This window comes from Catharus ustulatus, chromosome Z (assembly GCF_009819885.2).
Source record: "Catharus ustulatus isolate bCatUst1 chromosome Z, bCatUst1.pri.v2, whole genome shotgun sequence".
Taxonomy (NCBI): Eukaryota; Metazoa; Chordata; class Aves; order Passeriformes; family Turdidae; genus Catharus; species Catharus ustulatus.
The window spans coordinates 50,777,054-50,790,256 of record NC_046262.2 but is presented as its reverse complement, the minus strand read 5'-3'; the positions used below and the strand labels follow the sequence as shown (position 1 = coordinate 50,790,256).

The 13,203-nt window shown below is 41.9% G+C and overlaps 1 protein-coding gene across 7 annotated transcripts in view; it reads left to right on the top strand.

Annotated features, from left to right (window-relative positions):
* SEMA6A (semaphorin 6A) overlaps nucleotides 1–13,203 on the top strand; it is a 118,968-nt gene that overhangs the window by 92,591 nt on the left and 13,174 nt on the right. For 6 of the 7 annotated variants that reach the window (XM_033084755.1, XM_033084750.1, XM_033084753.2 and 3 more), the window contains one exon: nucleotides 796–960. The exons of the other annotated variant lie outside the window; for it this stretch is intronic. In XM_033084755.1, the coding sequence (XP_032940646.1) occupies nucleotides 796–960 (165 nt within the window). The remainder of the gene's footprint in view (nucleotides 1–795; nucleotides 961–13,203) is intronic. 7 annotated transcript variants of the gene reach the window in all.

Below are 13,203 nucleotides of genomic sequence, written 5' to 3'. Positions count from 1 at the left end.
TCAGTCTTGTCCAGGGCAGCGGTAATGATGTCTAGAGTGTTCGCAATGGAAAAAAGGCGTGTGAGGCCTCAGTCTCAGCTGCTGCTGGAGTCACGGCTTCTTGGGCAGATCCACATGGCAGGGCATTGTCACTCTGAGCAGAAATGGTGCTTGGTCTTGTGCTCATTCCAGAGCCATTTTGGGCCATCAGCTCAGACAGGACCGATAGAGATGATGCAAGAGGCTGCAAGCGACAGGGACATTTCCCATCTGGAGAGAAATGCCAAAGTATGAGCACACTGGTGTTAGGCAGTCTTTCATTCCCCTGGGGGCGAGAGGTAGAGTGCCTCATGGTGTCACCATTTTGTAGTTCTTCTGGCGTTCCCATCCAGTTTCAGCCATTTTGGGCATTGTTCTGTTTTAAATTGATTTTTTCTTTGCTTTTTGACTGAGCCAGTATCAGACAGCATGGGCTGACACTTCAGAATCAGTCAGCCACATGTACTGAATCCAGACAAAGAGTGCTTGACTCAGATGAAGTGTGCTTACCCTCTTTCGTACGCATTTAACTCTGTTGAGAAGCACAGAACTGCCAGCTCAGTGGCAGCACCTTTTAGCACTCTGATCTGGAAGGTTCAAATCCCCTCTTCCTTTGGAGTCATGTTTCGAAGGACTTTTGAAACATTGCTCAGCCTAAGACAAGACGTTCACCCGTCACAGAAGCAAAGCAGTGCGTACATCCCTGAGCATGGGGAGGTAGCGTGGTAAGTGACTAATGAGCCTTGTCTTCCCTACCTGTATTTATAATGTAAACAGGACACTCCAGTTCCCTAGTCCCAAGCACCACCACTTCTGACTCTCGCGCTCGACAGGGTTATGATGCTAGGGGACGCATGCTGGATTGGAAGGATCCGCTTGGTTCATCTGAAAATACAGATCCATATGTGGCAGTTTCATCCCATAATCATCAAGACAAGAAGGGTAAGGCCTTGGAAATGACATCCTGTGGTGAGGAGGGAGGGGGAGGAGGACTAAAGTGTAACTGCTTCCAGCTGGCTCAGAGTAACATGTAATGAATCTCCCATGCTATAATTAAAAGCTTATCGTAAAGTCTGAAACTAAGCAGCCAGTCTTAGACTCAGTCCTAGATAATTCACTGCCTGAGGAAACCACACAAAACAAACAGAAGTGTATGCCTTTATAGAGAGTTTTGTGCATTGTATGGGAAGGAGGGAAATGGGGGGATTTAACTCTCTTTAAATTTGATCTGTCCTGTTCTCTGACAAAGCAAGATCCATAGCTTCCTATTACTCTCAAGGGTGCATTCTTATATTGCCCTTCTCTGAATTCCCAAGGCAGCACAACAGTTCTCAGCTAATTTCACATTATTTCCATCACTCAACAACCATAGAAGCACAGAATCATGAAGGGCTTTGATTTGGAAGGTACCTTAAAGATCATTTTGTTCCAACCCCCCCACCACCATGACCAGGAGCACTTTCCACTTGACCAGGCTGTTCCAAGCCCCATTCAACCTGACCTTGACCATTTTCAAGAATGGGCCATCAACAGCTTCTCTGGGAAATTTGTTGCAGTGCTTCTCCATCTACCCTCAGAGTCAAGAATTTCTTCCTACTATCTAATTTAAATCTGCCCCCTTTCAGTTTGAAGCCATTTGCCTTGTCCTATTACTACATGCCGTTGTAAAAAAGTCCCTGTCCAGCTCTTATACATCCCCATCTAGATACAGGATGGCTGCGCTAACATCTTCCCAGAACATCCTCTTCCTCATCCTGAACAGCCCCATATCTCTCAGGCTGTCTTCATAAGCCCTGTGATTATCTTTGTGACCCGTGTCCTTCCTGTGCTGGGGACTCCAGATCTGCACCCGGGGCTCCAGATCTGCACCCAGCACTCCAGGTGGGGTCTCCCATGAGCAGAGCAGAGAGGCAAAATCCTCTTCCTCACCCTGCTGGACACGCTGCTTTGGATGCAGCTCAGTATAGATTTGACCTTCTGGGCTGTGAGTTTCCCTGAGTCAGGTAATTTGCACTCGGCCTTGTTAAACCTCAGGGTTCAATCCTGTCCAAGTCCCTGTGGATGGCATCCCATCCTTCAGGTGCATCAGTCACACCACACAGCTTGATGTCATCTGCAGACTTGTTGAAGGCTCACTCAATACCACTGTGTCATTGATGAAAACATTGGTCCCAAAATTGACCCCTGAAGGACACCACTTGTCACTCATCTCCATTCAGACCACTATCCTCTGAATAAGGCTGCCCAGTGAATTCCTTATCCATTAAATTGTCCACCCTTCAAGTCCAGGATGTTGTGGAGGACCCTGTCAAAGGCCTTACGAAAGTCCAGATAAATGACATACATAGCACTTTCCTTGTCCTTTGATGGATTCTCTCCACCAGGTTGGTCAGGCAACAGTTTCCCTTGGTGAAGCCATGCTGGCTGTCTTGAACACCTCCCTGTTCTCCATAAGCCTTAGCAGAGTTTCTAGAAGCATGTGTTTTATGATCTTCCCAGGCACAGAGATAATGAGACTGACAAGTTAGTAGGGTCATTATTTCTGCCCTTTGTTAAGATGGGTACAATATTTCCTTTTTTCTAGTCATCTGACAGGCACATTTCATCTGACAGGCACATTTTTCAAATATGGACAGTGGCTTAGTAATTAAATCAGCCAGTTCCTGAGACCCTGGGATATATCTCATAATGTTCCATAGACTTAGGTTTGTTCAGATTCTTCAAGTGGTCCCAAACCTGATTTTCTCCTACAGTGAGAGGGACTTTGCTCCCCCAGGCCCTGTCTTGTGGACCAAACACTCAAGAGGTGTGGGAAGAGAGGCTGCAAGAAAAGAATGAGGCAAAATTGGTAAGTGCCTCAGCCTTCTCCTCATGCCAGCCTTGCTTACCAGGTGTAGCACACCTTCTTCAACCTTCCTTTTCTGGCTGACATACCTGTAGAAGCCCTTCTCGTTTTTCTTCTCATCCCTTTCCTAGTTCAGCTCCAACTACACCTTGACCTTCCTGACCCCATCAAAACAGACTGTGTTCCTATACTCCTTCCATGATACCTGTCCCTTCTTCCACCACCAGTACATTTCATTTTTGCCCTTTAGTTTGGCTAGCAGGTCCCAATACAGCCATGCAGTCTCTTGTCTTTCTTGTCTAGTTTCTTTCACCTGGATTTCTTTAGCTCTTCCCTCTTGGGAAATATCCATAAAGATCTGCCAGCTCTGTTCTGCTCCCTTGTCTTTGAGGGCAGGTTCCCAGGGAGTGCTACTGACCCTCCTTGAAGAGATGAAAGTTTGCTCTTCTAAAATGCAGGGTCCTGGCTTTACTGGTTGCCTCACCCACATGCCTGAGGACTGTAAACTCCACCAGGGCATGATCACTGCAGCCAAGGCTGCTGCCACTCATGACATAGCCAATCAGTTCACTTGAGTCCAGTATCCCAATGCAGGTAAGGAAGGCCTGCTCTAGTTTAATCATTTAAGTAAAACTGGGAGTAGTTCTAGTCACTGGGCCTCAGTCCCACTGTGAGACCTGTGCAAAATTACCTTTTTGAGTGTGGTTATTAGCATACATTAAATGATGCATAAATGACTGCTCATGGAGAGGTTCTATGTTTTGTTTTTCATACACAAAGAAATTAAGATTTAGGTGTCATTTCACAGTACTCAGACAAGTGCTGAAGCACAGGGATCTAATACAGATCTTGTTCTTTGGCCTCCACTCTCCCTTTGCCATACATACAGAGAATTTGGCAGAAAATTGCCAAAACTGGCTGATTGAACATAGAGAAGAAGAATCTTTTCTCATTGCATCTTGACCCTCATCATTCTTTCAGCTCCTTTTAGTCTGTATCTCAGAGACTTTAAAATGGTTCCTTTTAAACAGGGAAGTTAGGTTCAAATAGCTCCACTGCCTAGAGAGATCTGAATCCTAGTTATTCTTCTCCAGGGTGTTCTTAGATCTCTTCTTTCAATCTCTGTTCTGTTGAAGTTTTTCTCTGTGTGGATTAATTAAGTACTCAGTGTGTCAGAAGGAAGATGAGTATGAGAAAACTCACTTGCTGAGTGGTTAAGGCATTCACCAGGGGCAGGAACACATGAGTTCAGTTCTTTCTGCTATGAATACTTGATATAAAACACTTAAAATATTAATTGTAATGTGGATTCGAGTCTCTATTGTTCATGCATTTAATATGAAGAACTCATTAGACAAAAGCATCAGCTGTTCCTAGAGAAACTGCTGGCATGCCAGACCTGATGCTTTGCATTGTCTGCCCAAACTAGTAGGTTACTCGTTTCCCCTATTCTTTCCTCTCCATCTGACTCACTGAATCTTGAATTCTCTGCAGTTGTGAAGGCTTTCAGCAATGAGCGATGAGCACATTAACATCACAGAACAGTCTTCAGCAGAGCTTTGTGAATGGTGGTCTGGATCCAGACTGTGACCTCAGTGCCTGTTATTCACAACAGCCCCAGATACACAATGCCTCCCATAGTCCAAGGACATCCAGGGTTTCTCACTGAATTCCCCAGGAGTGATCTCAGAGAGCCTTCCCAGTTCCTTACCATAAAGGCAATGGGCATCACCTGGCTGCCCCAGTAGAGACAAAGCTTGAAGCACTTTTCCAGTTGAGAAGATCAGTCAAATTAGGCAGGAGATACAGTAAAATTTCTTGAGATACCATGGAAAATACTAATCTAGTAGCCTTGGCTTTTAGGATTATTTGCAGGAAATTGAATATGAAGATTTAAATTCCCAAAGGCAGAGGATGTAAACTTTTCCCCCACCTCCCAGCTAATTAGCTCTTCCTAAAGAAAAAGGGAAAAACTACCCCTGTTTGAACAATTTCTTTGTAGAGCTTAATCCTCTAGACATTCTGGGAGAATAAATGTAAAATCTAAACCAAGACAGTGAATTTCTAGAACCTGATCAGTCTCAGCTGTGTATTAAGCACAGAGCCTCTTTGTACCCTGCAACCCTGGGGGCTGCTGAGTTTTGGCAGAGGAAAAATTTCAGGTGGCTGCAATACTCAAACTCAAAACCATAATTTCAGTTAGAAGGGAGTGACAGTACTGAAGATGAAACCTAAGGCTCCTAATTTCAGTTTGAGCTGTGTTTGAGATATCATCTTCATTTTTTAATTCTTCAGGCCTTGCTCTTCAATTTTAGAAAGGCAATTGAAAAAAGGGGTATCACTTACATAGCAGAGGGAAGGCAGATAAACCTGCATGCCCTGCTTAAGATGGCATGTGATTTATCTAGAAGTTGTCTTTCCTCTCAGCAATGTCAATGATAATGCTGACACCCAAAAAATGAGGATCTTTTCTTTCTTTGTCCAATCTGTTGGTAACACCTGTTATACAAAATACTTGGGGCAAGAGGACATTTCTTAGAAAATCCAGTGTTCCCACTTCTGAAAATAAGTGGTATCTTTCTCTTGTCCATCCTGAAAGCGGGGGGGGTGGGGGGAAGGGAGGAAGGGAGGAAGGGAGGAAGGGAGGAAGGGAGGAAGGAAGGAAGGAAGGAAGGAAGGAAGGAAGGAAGGAAGGAAGGAAGGAAGGAAGGAAGGAAGGAAGGAAGGAAGGAAGGAAGGAAGGAAGGAAGGAAGGAAGGAAGGAAGGAAGGAAGGAAGGAAGGAAGGAAGGAAGGAAGGAAGGAAGGGTCAGAAACCACAAAAAGTTGAAGATCTGCCCCTTTCTGTATCCAGAGGAATGCAGAGATGTATATGCAACTGTTTGTTATGTGTGGGTCCCTGCTTCACAAGTCTTCTGAAAAGCAATGCTTAATAGATGGAAAACTAACTCTTAAAAGCATCTTGTATGCCCCTAGCAGCTTTCAGAAGAGCATGCAGTGAAAATATTAATACATGTATAGCTGTTGGATTCTAACCATTTTCGCTTCAATTCCCTGACTGATGAAGTGGCTTACATTCAATACTTCCCTCCTCAGGGAGTGATGGTTACCAAAGAGCCTTATAAGCACTTCCCATTTAAGTATCATGCACCCTTTGGTGCCTAATTATGAATATTGGCAAAGCTGGAAGCAGTCTACACCCATCCAGGCAATGGCGGCAGAGGTGACCGCATGGTTGTTCACCATTACCATCCACCCGTGTGTTGCTACTCCTTGCCTTGCCCTGTCAGAGCCAGCTGGCTCCAAAACTCTGTTCAGTTGTTGTTACAAAAGGGCAAAGGAAAGAGTTCTTACACAAAATTAAATCAAGAAATGTTACCCTTGCAATCCTTTTATCAGATTTTGTTTCCACTTTTGCTGTGATTTCTTTTGCTTTCACACATTCACAAAGAAAACTTTATTTTTTTAATATTTTCTCTTTGTTTTGCAAGGTGCTTTGTGGTTTTTTTCATTGATTGTGTCTATTCCTTTGAGCAGTGTTTTCTTTCTTTTTCTGTGCTCACAAATGGCTCCTTACTGATTGTACTAATTGTATAGAATCCACTTGCTGTTCTCTTTACTGTAACACGGTTGCTTTGATGATGTCACATCCATCCATATGCTTCACTCTTAATTCAGTGCAGGCATCTTGGGGAATATCTGTGGGGGTGTGAAGACGGGGTTCTTTGAAAGGGTTGACTCATGGGAATGTGACATTTGTGTGCCACAGCTTTAGTAGCTAAATATACTCTGGGACTGTTGTTTCTGAGCTACATCAACATTTCTTGCCAAGATGAAAATGTGTAGTCCAACCCATGAAGTAGGAATTGTGCACTGCCATCCCATTGGCATTTTCATATTTTCATTTTGGCCATTAAGGAATCTGCCCTTCCTATTGCAGGTTTAAAAAAAAAAAAAAAAAAAAACCCAGAAAAAAAAAAACCCACCACAAAAAACCCACCAAAAAACCCAACTCTGGTTGGGCAAATTACACCCCTATTTCTATTATTTCTATTCTCCTCCCACCTCCCCAGAAAACAAAATCAAATCAAGCAACCAAAAACATTTTTAAAAAATTAAAAGAATTAAAAAAGCAACCCAAAAGAACAGCACATGTTCTGGAGTATGTTTACATTTTGTTTTCTTTCTTGCTGTGTTTTATTGTTAATTTAATTGTGTGTTTCTCACCTTTGTTGAAGCAGTTTCCCTAACCTTGCTGCCTAACCTTCCCTCCTGCTGCCATTGTACTTGGTGTTCCTCCCTCCACAGTGGGAGTCATGCAGCTCCTTGCTCCTCCTGTGGAGCACTCCAAGGCTTTACCCTCCACACCCCAGTAGTGCCATCCCTCTGTAGCCACCCTACTAACGAGGGGGCAGTAGAGATGTACAGCTCTTCCACAGGCCCCCGTGAAGAAACCAAAGGGATTTTCTTCAAGAGTAGCTGGCCCTGTCCCTCACTACCCTGCTGCCCTTCTCTGCTGCCTCCTGTCCTTCCTGCCTCCATCCAGAAATGCCTCATGCTCTTCCAGTGATGCATTCATCAGTGAAAATTTAGCCAACAGCTCGGTTTTCTCACTCATTCCCCAATTCCCTGAAATCTGTGCCTTTTAATTTTTGATAAATTTTGATGTTTTGATAAATTGATTGAAAATACAGGTTATGATTTTGTGGTTCTGCTACAGCTTCTTCTTCACAGCATTCAGGTGGAAGTGGCTGAGCTGGGCACTGAATAACAAAAGTGCAGTGGTTAGCAGTCTTTAATGTTTGTATTCTTACTTGGCTCAGCATCCTTAGGTGAAGATTGTGAGGTGGTATTTCCTTTCCTTAGCAAGCCTTTTGTTGATATCCATGTAACAAAGGTAAAAGCTGATTAGAAGTGGTATGTGATTAACACAATTTACAGAGTTAAGAGTTGCTAGTTTATTCGGATATCAAGAGTACTCCTTTAGAGACAGTATCTGGTAGCATCTATTACTTTATGGATTGTATAATCTGTATTATTATTATTGATAACTGCAGCTCTTCCTCTGGTACATCATTAGCAGTAGTCAACTCCTCTATTTGGAGAGGGCTGTGCTCTTGGGGAGCCGAAGAGCTGTTCATTTCAAAACCTGCCTGCAGAAGATATTTCATATTGTACACAAGTGGCAGTGTTACTAAATTTCACAGTGATTATCACTACTTGAAAGATTTGCCAAGTGCTGACAATGCTTGTCTCTGGAGAGTCTGCAAATGTTCAGGCAGATTCTCCTGCAGTGAGACAAAATTACAAGAAACTTCAGGTACAGTTATGATAACGAATGTAAAGTGCTGATATAACAAGATACTTTACAAGTAGACATGAAATAAGTGGGGAAGGAAATCTGTGGCAAAACAAAGCTTCAGACTTCTTTTTTTACATAAATTAAACAATTAATATTCATCACAAGAGACCTGAGTTTTGCACTTGCAGAGTACATTTGCAGAGTATTTTTTTGCACAAAAATATTGTTATGTGCTAATATGTACAAGGATCTGAAAGATTCAAGCCAGTTTCTATATCAGAGAAAACAGAGGAATTTATTACGTTGTTGGCATTATGTAACAAATCAGATGAGGAAAAGAAGAATGAAAGTGGCACAAAATTTGTGAAAAATTAGGTTTTGAGTCAGTGTTTGCAGGTCTGACTGGCAGGGCTTCGAGGTGTCGAGATGAAGCAAATATTCAGTATTTCATCAGTATCATCATCCTGACACTGTCTGAAGGAACTGATTGATCCTAAAGCAAGTGTAAGGCTTGTGGGAGGAGATGCACCATAGACAGTTCTGGCTGGGTGGGATTGGGAAGAGATGTGTTCACCCAAAGCATGTGCATCTGGGGGGAAATTACACAAACACTGCTATTTTTTCCCATATCTCCAGCCCTTGTATGCACAAACATAGAACAATTACAAGTTCTTTGCAGATCACTAAGTTTCAAATGCTGAGGAAACAATGAAGATTGAATCAGACCAAATCCTTCTTCTACTATGCTTCTAAGTTTTCTGCCCGGAGTCTAGTAAAAGATTGTTTTGAGAAAGGGAGTAGAAAATTTGCTCAGATTGTATCTGTGATTCTGTAGCATGTGGCTGACATGTGGGGTGAGAAGTGTGGTAGCTCAGAGCTGCAGTGGCTCAGAAAATTATTTTACTGAGACAGAATCACACAGGGTTTAGTCCATTTAAAATTGTATAGAGCCACATCTAGATGAGAACATGCTGACTTTCCTCATTAGGATGAAAACAGGTTGGTTGGATGAGTCTGTGCTAAACGAAGTTCTGTACATTTTTTCTGAAATGTTCTTAGGTAAATTAGCATCACCTTATTGTAAACATCCCTGTTTCCGGAGGGAGGCTTTATTTATATACTGGTTGCTTGGTTGAAAGTTGAAAAAAAAAAAAGTTTTTAGCATTTGTTAGCACTTGAATGGGACCAAATTTCCCAGTATAGTTTTTAGGGGCCACATACCTGAGTCAGTAGGCCAGGCTAATAACTCACAAACATGCCAGAAGATTGATGATCTCACCACACTGGAATGGCTGGTATCCTGTGACATGCACCAGGAGGGCTGTGCAGTCAGGATTAAGGGAACACACCAGACTTGTCCAGGGAAATGACACTGATCCTTCTTCTGTTCTGTCTTGCATGTATGAGCTGTCTGCTCCCACGGTTAGAGCCAGCTAATCATCTCAGATTACATCCTCAAGTTCAAACAGTGACAGTGGTAAAGTAGATGCTAATTAATAAAATGGAAATTGTATATAAAATTCATGAAAGAAGAATGCTGGAAGGATGTTTCTGACAGCAGACATTCTTCAGACTTGTTTTTCTGATGTTTTAGTAAGTTTCTCTGAGAACAAGAGTGAAGAGACAGACCAGAGACAAGGCATTCAGAAAAGATGTCAGAAGCTAAATCCCTGAGCAGGGCCACATCTTTAAGCCAATTTAGTCAAACACCGGGTTTCAATAGAGTATGGGGCAGTGATTTAGTGTGCCCTCTTTGTGACTAACTCTGCATTTTATACCTTACGTAAAGAAGGCTCCAGCTCATTTACTCACAGATTTTCTATAGTAGCCATCTGAAAGTGTAAGGAAAGGAACAGATTTAACTGCAAAAGATAGGCAAGGATGAGGAAATCAAGATAATGGTGGGGTATATTCCAGCACACACCAACTGCCTGGGCCACTCTTAAAGAAATGCCTATACTTCAGCACTGACACTCACTTAACATTTTCAGAATTCAAAACATTTCTGCATTTCGCTAACAGTACAGATTTCGGATATAACTACCAGAAGTAGAAACATTGAGTGGCAAGATTAGAACCAAGAGCTTTTTGCTGTTCAGTAGCAAAAAAAAAAAATAAAAAAAAAAATTACATAATTGGTAACAGAAGAGGTTGTATTGATGTGCAACCCCTGGTTATGAAAACAGAGCTTCTCTCCTCCCACATTAGTAGATTCTACAAATAAAAGAATGATGAAGTTTAAAATAGATATTATCAAACGCGACTTCTGGAAACAGCAGGTATCCTTGACCCGTAATTGTCCACCTGCAAAGATTTCAAATCAGGCTATCAATTTCCAGGCTGCAATGAGCTGTAGAGGCTTGTCTTACTAAAAGAGGGAAAAACTGTCATTGCCCCAGGACCCCGATATGCTTTTTCAATAAAAGAGGCCATATCTAATTTGTCAAGGCAGCTGCTCAGGGTTTAGGGCACTAGAGCTATTGTGTGATGGACCAGATCCCCAGCTGTATTCATCCACTGTCACCCGGTGAGGATTGCTCCGTGGAGGAACACAGACTGCCTCGTGCTCTTGTTTGACCTTTGTAGCACTGACATATTTATCAAGAGCTGGGAATTTGCTGTAGGGTGTGCTTGCTCCACAGAGCCACAGCTCTATCTAGAAATAGCAAGGCATAATTGGTGGACAGGATGTTGAGTAATACCCAGTTTCATTTTTGTGATGTTTATATTGATTATAAGGAGATGCTGTGCCATATAAAGATGCTGAATTGGGAGGATAGTCTAGCCCTTTAAACAAGAGATTTCTGAAACTGCTTTGAAATTCAAAGGGATTTAATAGCAGAAAGTCTAGTAGCTGAAAGACATTTAAAGCACCTTTTAGCTTTGTTAAAGCCAGTGTACAATTAAAATGTCAATATGCTGTTAAAGATATTTGAATAATTCATTTTTCTTATAGGATGTGCCTAGTTCCAATGACTGTATTAATTAATGGTTCAGATGTGATTCAGTGTGTTCACTAATACGTAGTTCAGATACAATGACCCAAACATTGACAGTCCTGGTTCAGAGCACTGTTAATATGGTCTGTAAACTGTCAACTGTCTAATTACGTGCCCTGTAAAAAACACCACCTACATTTTTCTCATATTCATTAACTTTTAGTTAATGGTTATCAATGTCTCTTTAATTATGTAGGAAGGATCCCAAATAACTTTTCCATTTTTCTTAGTTTTCCTTGACTGTAAAAAAGGCACACTTAATTCTTTGTGTCAGCTTACTGATCAACAGCATGCAGTTAATTAAAAAATTAAAAACCTGGAGAAGCCATAATTTAGGTTTTGCAATCTCAGTTTTATTGAGCATTAAATACAGATAACAAATGTCATTGTGTTTGGAAAGGCATTGTTCCTCTGAATTTCTTTCATTTAGTCAGGTGTCTAGGCAGGTGCTCCTTCGAACTCTGTATTAGTCATTTAGTGAGGCACTGCAGTCTCTGCTGTCCAGTTACCATTGCTACTACTTTTGCTAGACTTAATCATGTATCCTAAGATTGTGCCAGTGGCTGAGAGAGAGGCTGGGGAAAAGATATGTTGTTATTCTCGTGTTACAAAAATGTGTCTTAAGGGCATTTTATTGACAATTTTGAAGCAGACAGTGCAAATTTACCATTGTATCAAAAATGTGCATCCTAACCTTCCTGTGAGGGAGAAGGAGATTTGTTGGCAAAGCTGTAAGTTCTTTTAAAATCTCAGTCCATCATGCCCAGAAGAGAGTTGTCACAGGTAACTAAATGCTCAAACAACTCTGTACACATTGAGCATTGGTGCTCCTAAGCCACCAGCTGATAGTCTGATAGCTCTCCCTGCCCCAGCAGAGCAGAATAATTCAGGGTCCCTGCTCAAGTGGATTTTAACAGCTCCACTGGCATTAGAAGGGCTCAGGGCAGTTTATAGAGTACTTGCTTAGGAAGCATTAAGAAGCATTGCTGGCACAGCTGTACAGTACAGCAAACATTTGGAAATGGCTAACAGCAAATTCATCACCAATTTTGTGTTGGCCTGGATATTAAACTGTTGTTCTTCTACCAGCAACCAAAGATTTCTTATCTTCTGTGAAATAAAATCTGATCTGAAAGGGCAGCTTGATAGCATTGTCACAACTGGGCATAAACTAGACAGTTCTTTCACATGCCCATCAAGGATTTTTTAATTGGAAAATAACACCAGCTGCATGCTGTCAATAATATGCCATCTTGTTCATGTTCCATCCCATCTTACTCACAATTGTGATAGAAAATAAAAGAGCAGCTGTTATATATAAAAAAGGAGGTTATGAGGAAAGCAGGCACATTTTTGAGGCCCTACAAATCTACTGCTATCTGCTATCCTTGTAGAAAGAAACAAAGGGGTATTTTTGGAGAGCCTGGAAGATCTGCAGTTGCTGAATACAAACAGTACAGCACATACAGGGAATTTAAGCATGCATTAAATGCCTTCATTAAAATAATTCCAAAAGTCTTTTGAGAAGCACATATGTTCTAGATGTTTTCTTGTTCTTTATATTGGTAAATTCTTATTCTTAAATAAATATGAGCTCTTGTTTGCAAGCAAGCAGGGTGAGTGTTGGGTGGACACTGAGTCCCACTGGTTTTTAGGGATGCTCACAAAAGTGGTCTTACCAAGAGGTGCCATCAGTAGCGACTTTGAGCCCTAGAGAAATTTAATTCTGCCACCAGCTCATTGGTCCCATCAGACATCTCAGCAATTCTCCATGTGCATTCATTGCTGAATGAGTCCCAGCCAGAGCCTCTCAAAGGAGGGCACAGTGCAGGAGTTCCCTCTGTCCCTTCTGCCTGCTGTCCACACTGAACCTCCTGCATTCACCACAGCCCATGCAGAGGTTTGTGCAATCATGGCTCATAACAAGGAACATAAAGAGCACTGCTCTTTTTTTTTCAGATAGCATTTATCTCTACAAAACAGGAGTCTCTATTCAGTGTCTTAAAGAAGTCTTACAATTTTGCAGCACTTTATATGGTT